Source organism: Oenanthe melanoleuca, chromosome 26 (genome assembly GCF_029582105.1).
Source record: "Oenanthe melanoleuca isolate GR-GAL-2019-014 chromosome 26, OMel1.0, whole genome shotgun sequence".
Classification (NCBI taxonomy): domain Eukaryota; kingdom Metazoa; phylum Chordata; class Aves; order Passeriformes; family Muscicapidae; genus Oenanthe; species Oenanthe melanoleuca.
In genome coordinates, this window is record NC_079359.1 from 4,760,683 (window position 1) to 4,776,287 (window position 15,605).

Consider the following 15,605-nt stretch of genomic DNA (forward strand, 5'->3'; position numbering starts at 1 on the left):
AGCTGCTGCCAGTGGAGCTGGAGCTGAGCCCCATTGGGCTTGCCTCCTCCCCAGAGTGCATCCATCACCCTCCTGCCCAGGGAGAGGGGCCTGGAGGGCTGGGGGCTGCATGCTGCCCTGGGGGGCTGTGGGCAGTGTCTGAGGGGCTCCTGCCCCTGGGTCATGCTGTCCCTCTCACCTTTGCTCCCCAGCGACTTGACAGTGAAGCTCTGGAGTGGGAGGAGGTTGCCTGCGGGGTCAAACTAGGAGCTGCAGGAAGAGTGGAAGGCGTGGGGGCAGGGGAAGGGCAGGGAGCCTCCCCCTGCTGCCAGCACCTCCGGGAGTCAGCCCAGCACGGGGATTTCTTTGTGCCTGACCCAGCGGGGTGGACAATGCTGCATCTGGTACTGAGCACTGCCAGCTCCTGTGGGGCTCTGTGGGGCACCTGCAGCTCCACCTGCCCTCCTGAGGTTCCTGGATGGTTCTCCAGCGAACGGGAAATGTTTCATCTCTCCTCCATCCTGCTGTAAGGACTCCTGGGGGTCAGAGATCCCTGACTCCTCCTCAGAGACACCCAGAGACATCCCTGCTGCCCCTGTGGCTGATGTGGCCTCTCCTTGCTGTGCTGCTCCTGGGCTGGTTCCTGCAGGAGTTCTCCTCCACTCCACGAGGACATTTGGTGTCTGCTGGCCAGGACCACGACACAGAGGGAGCTTCTCTGGAGCCACTGCTGGTGAGACACCTCTGCTGGGGACTACAGGAGGATTTCCTGGCACTCCTAACCTTCCCTGTGCTCTGGGGACCTGTCCCCAGTGGCAGAGGGGTGCTCCAAGCTCCTTTGCCACGTCCCATCTCGTGAGGCACAGCAAGCCTGGGAACATCTCCACGTCCAGCCAGACCTGCTGAGTTCCCCTGGACATTCTCCAGACCCCAGCAGTGAACCCCATGGCTCTGGGCCCTTCCCCACATGCCCAGCCTGCTCTGGGCATCCTGCCCCCATCAGGGGTTAGTGCTGTGGGTTAACCCTCTTGAGATGGAGAAATGAAACTGGAATGGAGGTGACAGGGCTGGATCTGTCACCCCACTGCTGTGGCTCTGTCTGTCCATCCCTCAGGTTCTGTCCTCAGACCTCTGCCTGGACTGGAGCTTGCTGAGGCTGGGCCTGCATGGACCCAGGGATGGAGGGGACCAGCAAGGCACAGAGTCCACTGTGGCAGGAGCAGGGTGGGAGGGATTGCACACACTGAGCTGCACAAGTCCCCTGATTCCCCCTGTGCTCCAAGGACAGTCCTGCAGTGGATGATCTTGCACAATCTCATCTCCTTGAGGGTCTGGGGGCTCCACCAGGAGTGTTTCCCCAAGGATGCACATTCTGCAGGCTCTTTGCTCTGTCTCTCCTGTTCAAGGGGGGCTGGCAAGGCCCTGGTCTCACACTGGAGCTTCCCTCCATCTCTGCTGTGGCCCACTGGACTGACCCCTGCCCTGTCCTGCCCTACCCAGGGCTCTTGTGGATGGCCAAGGAGACCCCAGGATGGGTGTTCTTGCCTCACACACTCTCCTTTCCCCTTTGTCACAGAAGAAGCAGAACTTGAACTCACATTTAAGGATTTCTGTGTGATCCCACCAGCACTGAACTGGGATCTTGGAGGCCAGGGGCTCCAGGACCTGCCCCATAAAGCACAGACCATTTCCCCTCTGCTCTCTCCAGCCATGGTGATACCTTGACCAGCCCCAGCTCCTCTGCCAGCAGCCCTGGCTCTGAGTGTTCTGCCTGGAGTGAGGGGATTCTCTGATCATCAAACACAGGAGTGTCTCTATTGATTTGTTGGGGGGGAATTCCATCCTGCTGGCTTGCCTTGTTGCAGGGTAAATGGTACCTGTGTGTGTGTGACCCTGCCCAGGACAGGCACTGCTCCCTGTGAGTGTGGCTGAGCCCTGCACAGCCAGGACTGGTGAGCAGAGGTGCCCTGTGGAGCTGAGGGTGCAGCCAAAAAAGCTCACAGACCTCAGACATGGGGGCTGCAGAGGTGTCTCCCCAGGCCTGACATGGAGAGGGTTTCCTCTCTCATTCCTCAGCTGGTTTATGCTTTGCTTGCCTGGAGGGCTCTGTGTGTGTCTGGGGGAGTGTTTGGCTGTAGCCTGGTGTTGTGTGTGAATCTCTGTCTGCTCTGGGATCCCCAGTGCCTGCCCTGGAGCCTCCTCTGCTGCTGAAGGGGCTCTGGGGCACCCAGGGTCACCTGCCTTGCCTTTTGCCACCAAAACCTTCCTGTGTGCAGGCTCCAAGTGCCTGGGTGAGCAGTCCTGGGTGATGCTGGGCCTCTCTTGCTGCTGTGTCCAGCAGTGTCCTGAGGGGCCCCAAGGCTCTCACAGCCCGAGGAGGAGGGAGCTGATGCTGGGCACTGGGGGGTTCAAGTGAGGGTGTCCTGGTTTAGGAATAGTATTGTCTAATTTAGTGCTAAAACTGCACCACTCACACCCCCATCCCCAGCAGGGATGGGAGGCACAAAGATGAAGATCATAGGTTGAGATAAGAGCAATGTGAGGTAAAAAAACAAGCAGAAAAACAATAGCAAAGGTGCACAAAAGAGAGGATGCTGACATGCAGAATGCTCACCCTGGAGCTCATGGCCTGACTGCAGCTGTGTTTTACTGACCAGAGCAGACTTCTCCAGAAGAGAAGAAATGGGTTCTGCCCCTGCTCTCTCAATGGCATCAGGTCCATTGTGTGTCAAGCCTTGTGCTCCTGTGGATCTGCTGGGCAGCCTGGGAGCCACAGAGTCCAGCAGAGCCCCTGCTCCCTCCCCAGCTGGCTCAGTTCTGTCATGGCACTGCTCTCTCCTTGCAGGTGTGAGCTGAAGGTGCAGTCAGGAGGATCAGAGTGACATCAGCCCTTTGCTTCTGGCTGAGCACGTGCCCACTGCAAACTGCAGGGACATTTATCCTTGAGAATTTCCTGCAGTTGTTGTTTTTCCTCTCAGCTCACATGCCCATGCTGCTGGAGCAGAGGACAGGGATCCCCCATCCCAGGACAGGGATCCCCCATCCCAGAACAGGGATCCTCCATCCCAGAACAGGGATCCCCCATCCCAGGACAGGGATCCCAGTTTCTTGGCTTCACTTCCATCACTTCCATGGCTTGGAGCAGCTGAAATCACATCTCAGCTGCCCTGGGGATAGGGAGTGGGTGATTATCTCCAGCCCTGCCTCTTCCTCCTGTTGTGGGGGCCCTGCTTCCTCTTTGTCCCTCTGTGCAAACTGGTTTGGCCTTGGCTTTCTCTCTCTGTACAGGGGTTGTTGCTGTGGTTCAGCTGCAGTTTGAGTGGCCATGGGCTGTGTTGCTCTGCTTTCCTCCTCCCCCTGAGGGTGCTGTCCAGTGAAAGGCAGTGTCTGAGAAATGCTGACCAGGGCCCAGCACTCTGCAGTGAGTTCCTCACTGGAACTGCCACAGCATTCTCCTTGCACATGCTCTGTCACTTGCACTTGTTCAGGGGGATGCTACAAACCACTGGAGGACAGAATTCCTTCCAAAAGTGGCCCATTTTCTCCCATGTTCTATGCTGATCATGACTATTCCCCATCAGGGCAGATCTCTCAATAACCTCCCTAGAAATCCCTTTCTTGACCCAAAGATTATTAGAAGACTTGGCAAAAACATGATTTCCTTAACATCCAAAAGGGAACTGAGAACTTCAGAAGCTGTTTTAACAGGCCTTGAGGAAGAAAAGTGGGTGAAAGGGGGAAATCATCCTCCCCTGTTCTCCCACGGGCTGGTTATGGTTGTTAATGGATTCCCAAATTAGTGCCCAAGGCAAGGGTAGAACACTCAGGACATCCCAGGTGACCTTCACTGCCCTTGATGTTATTGTGTCATAAACTAACAGAGCAATCCTGATCTTTTCTCTGCTCTCAGAAGGAGCACTGTGATGGGAACATGCAGAAATATGTACAGGGCTGGGTACAGGGGTACCCACCTGAGCAGACCAAGCAACATTTTGACCAGTGGCTCAGAACCCAATACAGAAAATGTTTAAATCAAATTTATTTCCATCCCACTCTGGGCAGATCTGTTGTTACCTCAATGGTTCAAGCCCTACCTTGGATGCCAACAAAAAGCTGTTGTGCTTTAGGAATGGTATTCCCCAGTTTAGTGTTCCCACTGCCACAACCCCCACCCCCTTCCTTCCCTGTGGTGGAATGGAGAGGAGAACTGAAGGCACAAAAGGTAAAAAAATCACAGGTTGAGATGGGAACAGTTGACTGGAAATTAAGAAAAACTAAAAGCAACAATATTAATGACAGAATTGTACAAAAGAGAGCAAATCTCATGGAAAATGCTCTCCACAGTGCACACTGTTTGGAAGAGATCCCTTCCCCCTGCCCCAGCCACGATGGGCACAGGAGAACCTCTGGGCTGTGGCTCATCCCCTCCTGGCTACTGCAAAAATTAACTCTGTCCTGGCTGGAACCAGGATGGGTGGCTGACCCCACAGCTGTGTGTGTGTGTAGGTCTCAGTACCTGTGGGGTGATGTTTCTATCAGAGCATTTCCTGGCTGTTGGTCTGGTTTAGCTACCTCACGGTGCAGGCTGGGTGCTGACTTTGGGTTTCATGTTGGGGATGGGGATTCCTGGTGTAAGAATTTTTTTTTTATTTCTCTTTATTGTTATTGTTATGGTTTTGACACTTGAATTCCTGCTGGGGACAGGTGGCCTCATTCCCCCTTACTGCATGTCTGAGCCACCCCCTGTGCTCCCCTCCTGGGCTGGAGCTCCCTGCACTGCCAGCTCCACCTTTGCAGGGGGATCCCAGCACGAGGTTCTGCTCCCACTTCCAGAGGAATTCCTGCTCTGAGCATCTGTGGTGTTGCCAGTTTGGTTGTTTGGTTGATTGGCAGCCTGGATGTGGCTCCCATCTTGTCGCATGGAAGGTGGAAAGGGGGCTCTGAAAGGCTCAGCTCAGCCTGTGTTTCACCCTCTGCTCTCACAGATATTCTCTATATATCTATATCTCACAGATATGATGAAGTTCTTGGCTGGGAAATGTCTGCAAAGCACATTGCTGGAATGGGCTGGTTCTAGCCACCACCTCCAGGGCCTGCAGGGCAGCAAGGACTTGGTGCTGTAAAAGCCTCTGCTCCAGCTGGGCATGGTCTGTGAGGAGCTGACTCTGGTGTGTCATGTTGGGTTTTTCACTCCCAAAAAACCTAGTTTTGTATAGAATCAATCCCTGGCACTGAACAGAAACAAGGGCAGCCCTGGAGCCCCCAGGTCCCCCCTGCCTGAGCTGGGAGCTGCCCTGGGCCAGGGGCTGGGGGCTCTGCTTTGGGGTGCAGACCCCCAGCCAGGACAGCACAAGGACATGCAGGAGGGGTGGCCCCTTGGACTCTGGTCCTTCAGAGCTCAGTGGGACCATGGCCTGAGGCAGCTGAGGAGGAGGAGGGCTGGCATGGGGCTCTTTGCCTCTCAGTGGCTCTGGGTGAGCTGTTCCATCCTGGCTGCTCCCAGCTGCACAACTCGAGTCCCCTCCAGGGCAGGGACAATTTGGAGCTGCCTTTGCACCTCGTTTGAATTTGCCCTTGGGCGCCCTGATTTGTGACAAGGGTGTGATCATACCTTCCTCAAGTTGCTGGGTTATGCTTTTTTCTCCAGGGCCTGACTCTTGCTCTGGGGGTCTCCTCACCCCCAGCACACAGCTCCAGCCTCTGCAGGGCTGAGCTTTGCACAACAGGGGTGGACAAGAGAAGCCTACAAGCACTGGATCCCCAAACCACTGTGAGCCCTGCTGAGCAGTGTCCCCTCCCTGTCACCTGCAGCTCTGGTGACACGGGGTGGTGATGACACAGCTGGCCAGCTGCGAGGAGTGGCAGCTCTGGGCTCCCAGCTGTCCCCCAGGGCTTTGTTCCTGCCACCACCTCTGAGCACAGCTGCTTTGGGGTCTCAGGCTGCCTCCTGCCTTGGTGCTGCAAACCCAGTGCCTGTTCCCACGGTGCTCTCCCAGTGCCCCACACCCGGTCCAGGTACGGTCCCTGCCCCTGCAGGGCTCCATCCTGCTTTCCACAGGCTCCTGGAGCCTCACTGTGTGCTGCAGGCTGCGTGTCCTGAGCCCCCTCACCCTTCTGGGAAGGGACAAGGCACCCCCAGCCCCTCAGCTGGAACTGGGGCAGGGGCCAGCACACACCCAGCTCCCAGAAAACTTCAGCCCTGCACCTTCCTCCTGCCCCAGGGCTTGTCCCCTCACCCATCACACTGCCCTGCTCCTACCAATCCTCTCCTGGCCTGGGACCCCCGAGTGCAGCCCCAGAGGAGGCTGGGGAGCTGCAGCACTGTGTCACCTGCTCCATCACTCCTCTGCACAAGGAGCACAACTGCAGATGCCTTTTCACACTCAGCTTTTCCAGAGGCCAGCTGCTCTGAAGGCTGGTGGTGTCTCTGGGGGGTTGTGCAGCCTGGCCCTGGCCTGGCTTTGTCAGAGCACGAGGTGTGTGCGTGTGTTTTATACCTTGGTGTGTTCTGTACATAGTGTAAGTTATTGTGGTCTCCTGCTGTACGTTTTTCAATGGCTGTGTTGGTTTCTTGCCTTTTTGTCTTTGCAAATAAAACGTTCTTGACATGAAGGGATGGGGCATGGGTTAGTGGTGAGAGTGGCAGTGCTGAGTTAAGGTTGGGCTTGTTGATCTTAGAGGGTTTTTCCCAGCTAACATTTCCATGATTCTAAATTGCCCTGGACCTCTGTAGGCAGCAGATCCTCGGGCAGACGGGGCAGAACTCATCTGAGTGGGGGAAGATTCGGGGGCTGAGGGGCTCAGGAGGAGGAGGAGGAAGGGTTCCACCCAGCAGTGCCAACCCCTGCAGGGGTCAGAGCATCCCTGAGCCGGCAGCATCACATCCATCCCACAGGGAAGGGAGGGGAGGGGAGGGGAGGGGAGGGGAGGGGAGGGGAGGGGAGGGGAGGGGAGGGGAGGGGAGGGGAGGGGAGGGGAGGGGAGGGGAGGGGAGGGGAGGGAAGGGAAGGGAAGGGAAGGGAAGGGAAGGGAAGGGAAGGGAAGGGAAGGGAAGGGAAGGGAAGGGAAGGGAAGGGAAGGGAAGGGAAGGGAAGGGAAGGGAAGGGAAGGGAAGGGAAGGGAAGGGAAGGGAAGGGAAGGGAAGGGAAGGGAAGGGAAGGGAAGGGAAGGGAAGGGAAGGGAAGGGAAGGGAAGGGAAGGGAAGGGAAGGGAAGGGAAGGGAAGGGAAGGGAAGGGAAGGGAAGAAGGGAAGCAGTGTAATGTGGCGGCGCTGCCGGCAGGGGGCAGCGCTGGCTGCGGGACAGCGGCCCCGGAGCGCAGAGGGGACCGGGGGGGGTTGGGGGGTTCAGGGTCCTGCCGGGGCGGGGGGAGATGCTGGGGGAGTGCGGGGGTCCTGCCAGGACTGGTGGGGGTGCCGGGGACGAAGGGAGGCGCTGGGCTGCCCTGCAGTGCCCTGCGGGATGGGGGATGCTGGGGCCGTGCTGGTGGGAGGTTTTGGGGTGCTGCCGGGAGGTGACCCCACACTGACCCACACTGACCACAGTGACCCACACTGACCCCACACTGACCCACAGTGACCACAGTGACCCACACTGACCACAGTGACCACACTGACCCACACTGACCACACTGACCCACACTGACCCACACTGACCCACACTGACCCACACTGACCACACTGACCCACACTGACCCACACTGACCACACTGACCACACTGACCCACACTGACCCACACTGACCACACTGACCACAATGACCACAGTGACCCACAGTGACCACACTGACCCACACTGACCACACTGACCACACTGACCCACACTGACCACACTGACCACACTGACCCACACTGACCCACACTGACCCACACTGACCCACACTGACCACACTGACCACACTGACCACAGTGACCACACTGACCCCACACTGACCACACTGACCACACTGACCCCACACTGACCCACACTGACCCACACTGACCACACTGACCACACTGACCACAGTGACCACACTGACAGGGACACAGCCCTGGCAGCTGCAGCTCTGTGAGGAGGTGCTGGCATCTGTGCCACCCATCCTCAGGCTCGAGCAGGAGATGCTCTGTGCCCATCAGGGCTGTGGCTGCTTCTGGGCACCGCTCTGCCCTTGCTGTGCCCATGGCCCTGGGGAGGCTGGAGTCACAGGAGGGGCTGGAGGGCTCCTGCCGTGCCAAGCACACACTGGGGCTGAGGGTGTCACCACTGGGAGCCTCGGTGGCACTGCCTGGTCCACGGGCTGAGGTCTGCAGGGAAGGGAGGCTGGAAAGGGGGTGCTCAGCGTGGTCCGTGCCAGGCAGCCCTGCCAGGCATGCACTCCCTGCCCTGGGCAGGGCTCTGTGGGGGCTGCACATGGCCAGGGCAGGAGACTCCCAAAGCCACATGAGCAGCTCGTCAGCCCTTGGCTGGTGGCCCAGGGATGGCGCAATGCTGGCATGTCCCACCCTGCTCCAGGGACACCTGCAGTGTACTGGTGGGTGGAAAAACCTTCCCCAGGGGCAGCTTTCCAGCCACAGGGACTGGGCAGCCAGGTCTCAGGCACGGGGCTCTTCCCCTGCTGGCCCTGGCTGCCCTGTGGCACACGGGGATGTCCCTGTGGGATGCTGTGTCCAAGAAACAGCAGGGCTGGCAGCACCAGCACTGTGACTGTGCTGTGGAGGAATGAAGCTGGGGTGGGATCAGCTGCTGGGACCCTCCTGGCTGGCACACTGGCCCTGCCTGGGGCCTGGGGATGTGACACAGGGGACAGGACACAAGCCACCCTGCCCTTGCTGGTGCATGTGCCAAGCTGGAGTATACACTCAGTCTGTCACCACAGTGTCACAGGAGATGGTTTGCTGCCAGGTCTGAAGTGATGAGGACCCTGGAGTGACAAGGAGACATCTGTGTGATGCCAGGGTCTGCTCTGCTCCCAGGTGCCCAGGACTGCCTCAGTCTGCAGGTGGCAGGGACGTGGCTGGCTCTGCAAAGAACCAGAACCAGGCAGAGGGGTGCCCCAGCTTTGGCTGGGACCAGCCTGGGGCTGCCAGCTAAACCCAGCAGGAATAAACCTCAGAAGGGCTCCAGGTACCCCTGCCCGAGGCCAGAGGGGCAAGAGCCACCAAAGGAACTTCCCCAAGTGCATCCCACAGCCCTCCTTGTCCCTTGGCACACGTCCCTGGCGAGCGTGCATGCCAGCCAGTGCCAGGTGTGTGTGACACAGGGCAGGGGCTGGCACAGCTCCGTGCCTGTCCCACACCTCCCCCAGGCAAAAATCAACCCGTTCTGAGGCAGAGCAGCAATTCTCAGGCACTTGTCTGCTCTCTGCTCTACCCCCACCTGTCCCCACCCGATCCTGTCCCAGCGTTTGTCCTGCTTGGTCACTGAGCCCCTCTTGCTGCTCTGGGGAACCTGTGCCTGTGCCATCCAAGCCAGGGCACACACCTGCACCTGCTGGTGCCCACCTGGCCAGGTGGATGCCCGGGGCAATGTCCTGCTCCGTGCCCCAGGCAAACCCCAGGTAGGGCTCACCCCAACCCCAGGGGTGTTTTTGGCCGCAGGAGCTGAGCAAACCTGCTGCTGTGAGCAAACAAACATGAGGCTGGCAAGCAAACAGGCAGTGTGGGTGAAACTCTGGGCACCGGTGGGGCACGGGCTCTGACAATGATTAAACTGGCCAACCCAGATTTCCCGGCAAGGCAGCGCAGGGCTGGGACCCGGTGGTTCATATTATGCAAATCACCTGGATCTGGGAGCATGAACGTTTGGGGCTGGAATTCCCCTCGGGCTGCCAGATTGTTACGCCGCCCCAGCTATAAAAGCAGAGTCCCGGGCAGGGCTTGCCCATCGGCACCAGCCTCCCGGGCCCGTGAGCGGTGGCTGCTGCTGGCCAGCCCGGGCTCCTCTCCCTCCTCCTCTCTGGATTACTCGCCGCTCCTGGAGTTGCCACCACAGAAGGTACCAAAGCTTTTTTCCGAGGCCTGCTGACGTCCCTGGCCCAGGACAGCTGCTTTGCTGTCCTCCCTGCACACCTTGGCTCTCACCCGGGATGCTCTGGCTTTTCCTCGCTCCACGTTGGCTCTCCCAGCGCAGCCCTTTGGGGACAGCAGCTCCCCTGCAGCCCCCAGAGGGGACAGGACAGCTCGGCTTTTGGTCAGGGCTGGGCAGGGGCTGGGTGCCCTCCTGGCTGCGGTGATCGGGATGTGATTATTGCGACTGCTGAGAGGACGGGAGCTGCGGGCACAGCAGAGGGTACAAGGCACTGCAGTGGGCACAGAGCACAGCATGGGCACAGAGCACTGCAGTGGGCACAGAGCACAGCAGAGTGCACAGAGCACAGCAGTGGGCACAGAGCACAGCAGTGGGCACAGAGCAATGGGCACAGGGCACAGCATGGGCACACAGCAGAGGGCACAGAGCACAGCAGAGGGCACAGAGCAATGGGCACACGGAACAGCAGTGGGCACAGAGCACTGGGCACACAGCAGTGGGCACAGAGCACAGCAGTGGGCACAGGGCACAGCATGGGCACACAGCAGAGGGCACAGAGCACTGGGCACACAGCAGTGGGCACAGAGCATGGGCACAGGGCACAGCATGGGCATACAGCGGAGGGGACAGAGCACTGCAGTGGGCACAGAGCGTGGGCACAGGGCACAGAGCACGGCAGTGGGCACAGAGCATGGCAGAGGGCACACAGCACAGCAGTGGGCAGCCCTCTGTGCCGCGGGCTCAGCAGTGCCCAGGAGGGGCTGGCAGTCACTGCTCTCTGCCACCACCCTCCTGCTGTCACCCCTGCTGGCTGCCAGCAGGGCGAGGCCAGGCTGCTGGGGACAGGGCAGTGACGCCACGTCCCCAGGTGGCTCCGGCTCAGCTCCCTCCCTGCTGGCCCCTGAGGAGTGGTGAGTCAGGCCCCAGCCCCAGCCAGCAGGTGCTGGTGCATATTTCTGCACAAGTGACCTGAGAGGTGACGATGGGAGGAGGGAGGGACCGCCTGACCTGGCCCAGCCCGACGCTGTGGGTGCTGGGCCTGGCTCCCTGTGCCTCCTCGGGGCTCACTGTCCATCTCTTGGCACAGAGCTCCATGGCAGGATCTTGTGAGATCAGCAACATCTTCTCCAACTACATCAGCGCCATGTACCAGCCAGATGAAGTGCAGCCAACTTTGGACATGCTGGGACACCTTGGGGATGAGAGCAGCCTGGGGCTCAGCCTGCCCAGCAGCCAGCCACCAGCACAGAGCACAGGTAGGACACAGAGTGGCACTGGTGGCACTGGGGAGCCAGCACAGGGGGCAGCTGGGAGGCAGTGCCACTGCCTGGGAAGAGCACTGCGAGGTCCTTGTCCCAGTGGGACAGGTCAGCAGCTTCCACCACGCCTCAGTTTCCCAGGGAAAGGCTGAGAGGCTGTGCCAGCCTGGGTGGCACAAGGGGTGGCTGCTGGGAGCACGTCTGATTTATCCAGGAGATGGGGGAATCACTGTCCTCCTCCCACAGCACAGCACAGGGGACAGGCTGCCAGGGCTCACAGGGCAGATTGGAAGGACAGTTGTGGGATGGGGATGTGATGTGATGGTGCTCAGGGAGGATGAGAAGCAGGGTGGATGGCGGCACTAACAGGACAAATGGCACCGAGACCAGCGCTGGGGGACTGTGGGGTCACTGCGGTCTGCAGGGCACTAAGGACACTTTAGTCCTGGATCTCTCCACGTGAAGGGGCTGCTGTGTCCCACAAGATCACCACTGGACCAGCCCAGGTGTCTGGTGGCCACTGGCAGCCCGCAGGAGGCACACGGTGCTGGCACGGCCACCCTGCCCTGAGCCCTGCTCTCCCTCCCTCGCAGACAAGCCAGAGTGGTTCAGTGAGCTCCCCTACTTCTGGAGCAAGGTGCAGGTGCTGGAGTGGATCAGTTACCACGTGGAGAAGAACAAGTACGATGCCAGCTGCATCGATTTCTCCTGCTGCAACATGGACGGGCACACGCTGTGCCACTGCAGCAGGGACCAGATGCGCCTCATCTTCGGGCCCCTGGGGGACGAGCTCTACGACCGCCTGCACGAGATCAGTGAGTGTGGCAAGGTCTCCTTCATCTGCAGGCTGGAAAAAGGGTTTGAGAGCCCTCCACGAGCCCAGGATCCCCTGCTCTGGGGGCACTGCAGAGGCTGGGTGGGAGGGTGTGGGCACAGACCAGAGTCCAAGCATGGCTGGGCTCAGCTCCCAGTATGCACTGTTCCCCTTCATATGGAACAGACATTGCTAATCCCAGTCCTTCCCCTCTGTAGCCTCTGATGAGCTGAACTGGATCATTGATTTGCTGGAGAAAGAGGATACAACTTCCCAGACCTTCCTGAACTCCAGCCACCTGGGTAAGAGAGGGGCCCTGGCCAAGCCTTTTCCCCAGGGATCACATACTGATGGCAGCAAGGCTAACCACTTCTTCTCTTCTCTTCTCTGCCCCTTCCAGAGCTGGGAAACCCCTGTGCCAAGGACTCCCTGGAGGACCTAAAGCCCACAAACCCTTTCACAGACTTCACCTGCTTGCCGGGTGCCCTGTCCCCAGGCAGCTCTGATGTCTCAGGTCAGTGTTTTGACAAGGGTGGGTTTGGGTCTTGCAGCAGTCTGGTGGTAGTGGGAGTGATGAGAGCCAGGGGGAAAGCCTCCAGATGCTCAGCAGTCTGAGCCCTGATCCTTTGCCTCTCAGGGCCTGTGATGTCCCATAGCCCCAACTCTCAGGACTCCGGTGGAAGTGACCTCGACCTCGACCCTGCAGAATCAAAGCTCTTCCCTGATGGTGAGTTTGCTTCCCCACAGGAGCTGGGAGGGGTGGGCTGTTCTGCACTTCATACCTGGCAATGGTCTAGGGACAGCACCTGAACACCCATCCTCACACTGAGGAGGGAAAGGTCTGTTTCCCTGAGTGCTCTGCTTCTGTTTCTCTCCATTGAGCAGGGTGATGGGCAGGGAGGAGTGGGCAGTGGTGACCCTGGTGGGAAGGGGTGGGTGGTGGCACATGGGTGAAGACTGCAGCCAGGGATCCTGGGCACAGAAATCAGTGTTTGGTATTGATCCCAGCTGATGATGACACTGGGAACACCAGGAATGCAAGGAAGCAGCAGGTTTGGGGAAGGAGCAGTGTCGGGGATGAGGCTGGAATGAGGCTGCAGGGAATGGGGTGACCTTGCTCTCAGGGGATATTTCCCTGGTACCTGGGCCTGAAAAGAGGGTGGACGGGGAGGGGCTGCCCAGCACATGCTGCCCAGCCTGACGTGTGCCCCTTTCTGTGTGCACAGACCATTTTTCAGGTAACAAGAAAGGGGACAGCAAACACGGCAAGAGGAAACGGGGACGGCCCCGAAAACTCAGCAAGGAGAGCAGAGAGTGCCTGGAGAGCCGGAAGAGCAAGCACTGTAGGTGAACCCCCAGCCAGGAGCCTGGGCTGCCTCCCCCCTTGGCTTCTTGGGGAACAATGGGAGGAAGGGCAGAGGGGTTTGGGGCCATCCAAGGACTTGCAGGAGCTTCCCTCCCTGACAGCCCAGTCTCCTCTTTCAGCCCCCAGAGGCACCCACCTGTGGGAGTTCATCCGGGACATCCTGATCCACCCCGAGCTGAACGAGGGGCTGATGAAGTGGGAGGACCGACGGGAGGGCGTCTTCAAGTTCCTGCGCTCGGAAGCCGTGGCTCAGCTCTGGGGCCAGAAGAAGAAGAACAGCAGCATGACCTACGAGAAGCTGAGCAGAGCCATGAGGTGAGTGCCCCACAGTGTCCTGGGGGACCTGAGCCCCCCAGCAGCTCCTCAGGGTCTCCAGAGCCCTGATTCCACCTCTGTGCCCCACAGGTATTACTACAAACGAGACATCTTGGAGAGGGTGGATGGACGGCGCCTGGTGTACAAGTTTGGGAAGAACTCCAGCGGCTGGAAGGAAGAGGAGGTGCTCAACAGGAACAAGGAGCTGTAGGAGTCCTGGATGAGCCAGGGTCTGAGAAGCCCCTCAGGGCCAGCCCTGAGCTGGGCTCCTTGCCAGGAAACTTTGCCTGCAGCTGTGCCTGGGAGCTGCTGCCCCGTGCAGCGCTGGAATTGTGACGCTCGTGGGTGATGCCAGCAGCGAGGTGTTCAGAGCCAGTGGTTTGGCTGGGTGGGTTATTGCAAACTGTGACTTCCTTGGCTGGATTCGTGCCTCCAGCTGGACCCACGGGACTGTGGCTGTTTGAAAGCCTGAACAGATGAAGGGGAAGAGAAGTTCAAGCCCCACTGTGAGAGCCCAGCAGGTCTCCTGCTGTCACCCACCTCCTGCCTGGGTGGAGGAGCAGCACATCTGTGTCACCTGTGACTGAACAGAGCTTGTCCCAGCTGTGGGGTCTTCCCTTCCACTGCTTGCACCGTGCTGAAGGTGCCCCCTGTCCTGTTCACTGCATGTGTGTTGGGTGAGACCCCCTTTGTGTAGCAGATTCTCAGTGTGGCACCTGCTGAGAGAAGATGGGAACAATGTGGAGCTTCACCCAGCCCCAGAAAGCCCTCAGTGAGAGGAGGACATGGGACAGCAGGGCCATGCTGCATTTCCAACCTGGGCTGTGTCTAGAGACAGCCCTTTTCTCTAAAAGTAGCTTCTAATTTATGTAAGACCCAAAAAAAAAACCACAGAGTGAATGTACAGATATATTTTTTCATGAGTAAGATGTTCCTGTGTGAGAGTGTGTGCCGTGGGCACACAGGTGTGTGGTGGCAGGTGGTGATGCTCAGCTGGACTGAAGTGATGTCACAGGGCACAGACTGGAGCTGTGCCAGCCACAGAGGGGGATGCCAACCCAGCCAGGCACCCACCAGGTGCCTGTGGCTTCCTCCTTTTCAAGTGGTAATGCAAGATGAATAAATTGTTGGTTTGTTGGGTTTTTGTACCTACTTGTAATTTTTCTCGTTTTTCTTAACCCATGGTGAGGACCAGGCTGGTGTTACTGGGGATGTGCCAGTACTGGGGATGTACTGGGGATGGCATCAACCTCTGCCACCATGTCCTGCCTGCTGTGGCTGGACCTGCCTGGTCATCCTGAGAGTCACAGGGTCGTCCTCAGGGTGAGGTGGGGCTGGCTCACAGCCACCCATGGAGGGGTATCTCACACCCACTCCCAAACCTTGGCCCCTCTGAGAACCCTCTGGAATTCCAGCCCTGGCTTTCCTGGAGCACTGGCTCCAAGGCAGAGCTCACCAGCTGCAGGCTGGTGGGATGTAAAGTCCTGGGTGATATGGGGAGGGACATCTTCCACTCTCCCAGGTTGCTGCAAACCCCATCCAACCTGGCCTTGAACACTTCCAGGAATGGGGCAGCCACAGCTTCTCTGGTCACCCTGTGCCAGGGTCTCACCACACCCATAGGGAAGAATTTTTTTCCTGATATCTAATCTAAATCTCTCCTCTATTAATTTAAAACCATTCTCCCTGTCCTATCTGCCCTTCATTAGTGCCAGACAGATGGTGCTGTTCAATATCCCCCATTCAACACTTGCAGGAGTGGGACACATTGCAAGAGGGAGCAGTAAGCCCTTGGAAGCAAGGTCTCCAACAGACATCTACACGAGCTGTGCTGCCTGAAGCTGCTGGAATTGCTCCCAGTCTGCCTGG

At 58.8% G+C, this 15,605-nt stretch overlaps 2 protein-coding genes across 2 annotated transcripts in view; both read left to right on the forward strand.

The window, feature by feature from the left end:
* KIF21B (kinesin family member 21B) overlaps window positions 1–2,502 on the forward strand; it is a 40,545-nt gene extending 38,043 nt beyond the window's left edge. Inside the window, exon 35 of the mRNA XM_056511199.1 lies at window positions 192–2,502. Coding sequence (XP_056367174.1) covers window positions 192–246 — 55 coding nt within the window. The 3' untranslated portion in view covers window positions 247–2,502. The remainder of the gene's footprint in view (window positions 1–191) is intronic.
* A 7,317-nt stretch (window positions 2,503–9,819) lies between these two features.
* ELF3 (E74 like ETS transcription factor 3) lies at window positions 9,820–14,884 on the forward strand. The gene is made up of 9 exons (XM_056511202.1): window positions 9,820–9,949; window positions 11,070–11,238; window positions 11,835–12,056; window positions 12,274–12,357; window positions 12,456–12,569; window positions 12,693–12,782; window positions 13,282–13,398; window positions 13,541–13,736; window positions 13,827–14,884. The coding sequence occupies exons 2-9, from the start codon at window positions 11,076–11,078 to the stop codon at window positions 13,945–13,947; spliced, it is 1,107 nt and encodes a 368-aa protein (XP_056367177.1). The 5' UTR covers window positions 9,820–9,949; window positions 11,070–11,075; the 3' UTR covers window positions 13,948–14,884.
* Window positions 14,885–15,605: the final 721 nt, after the last annotated feature.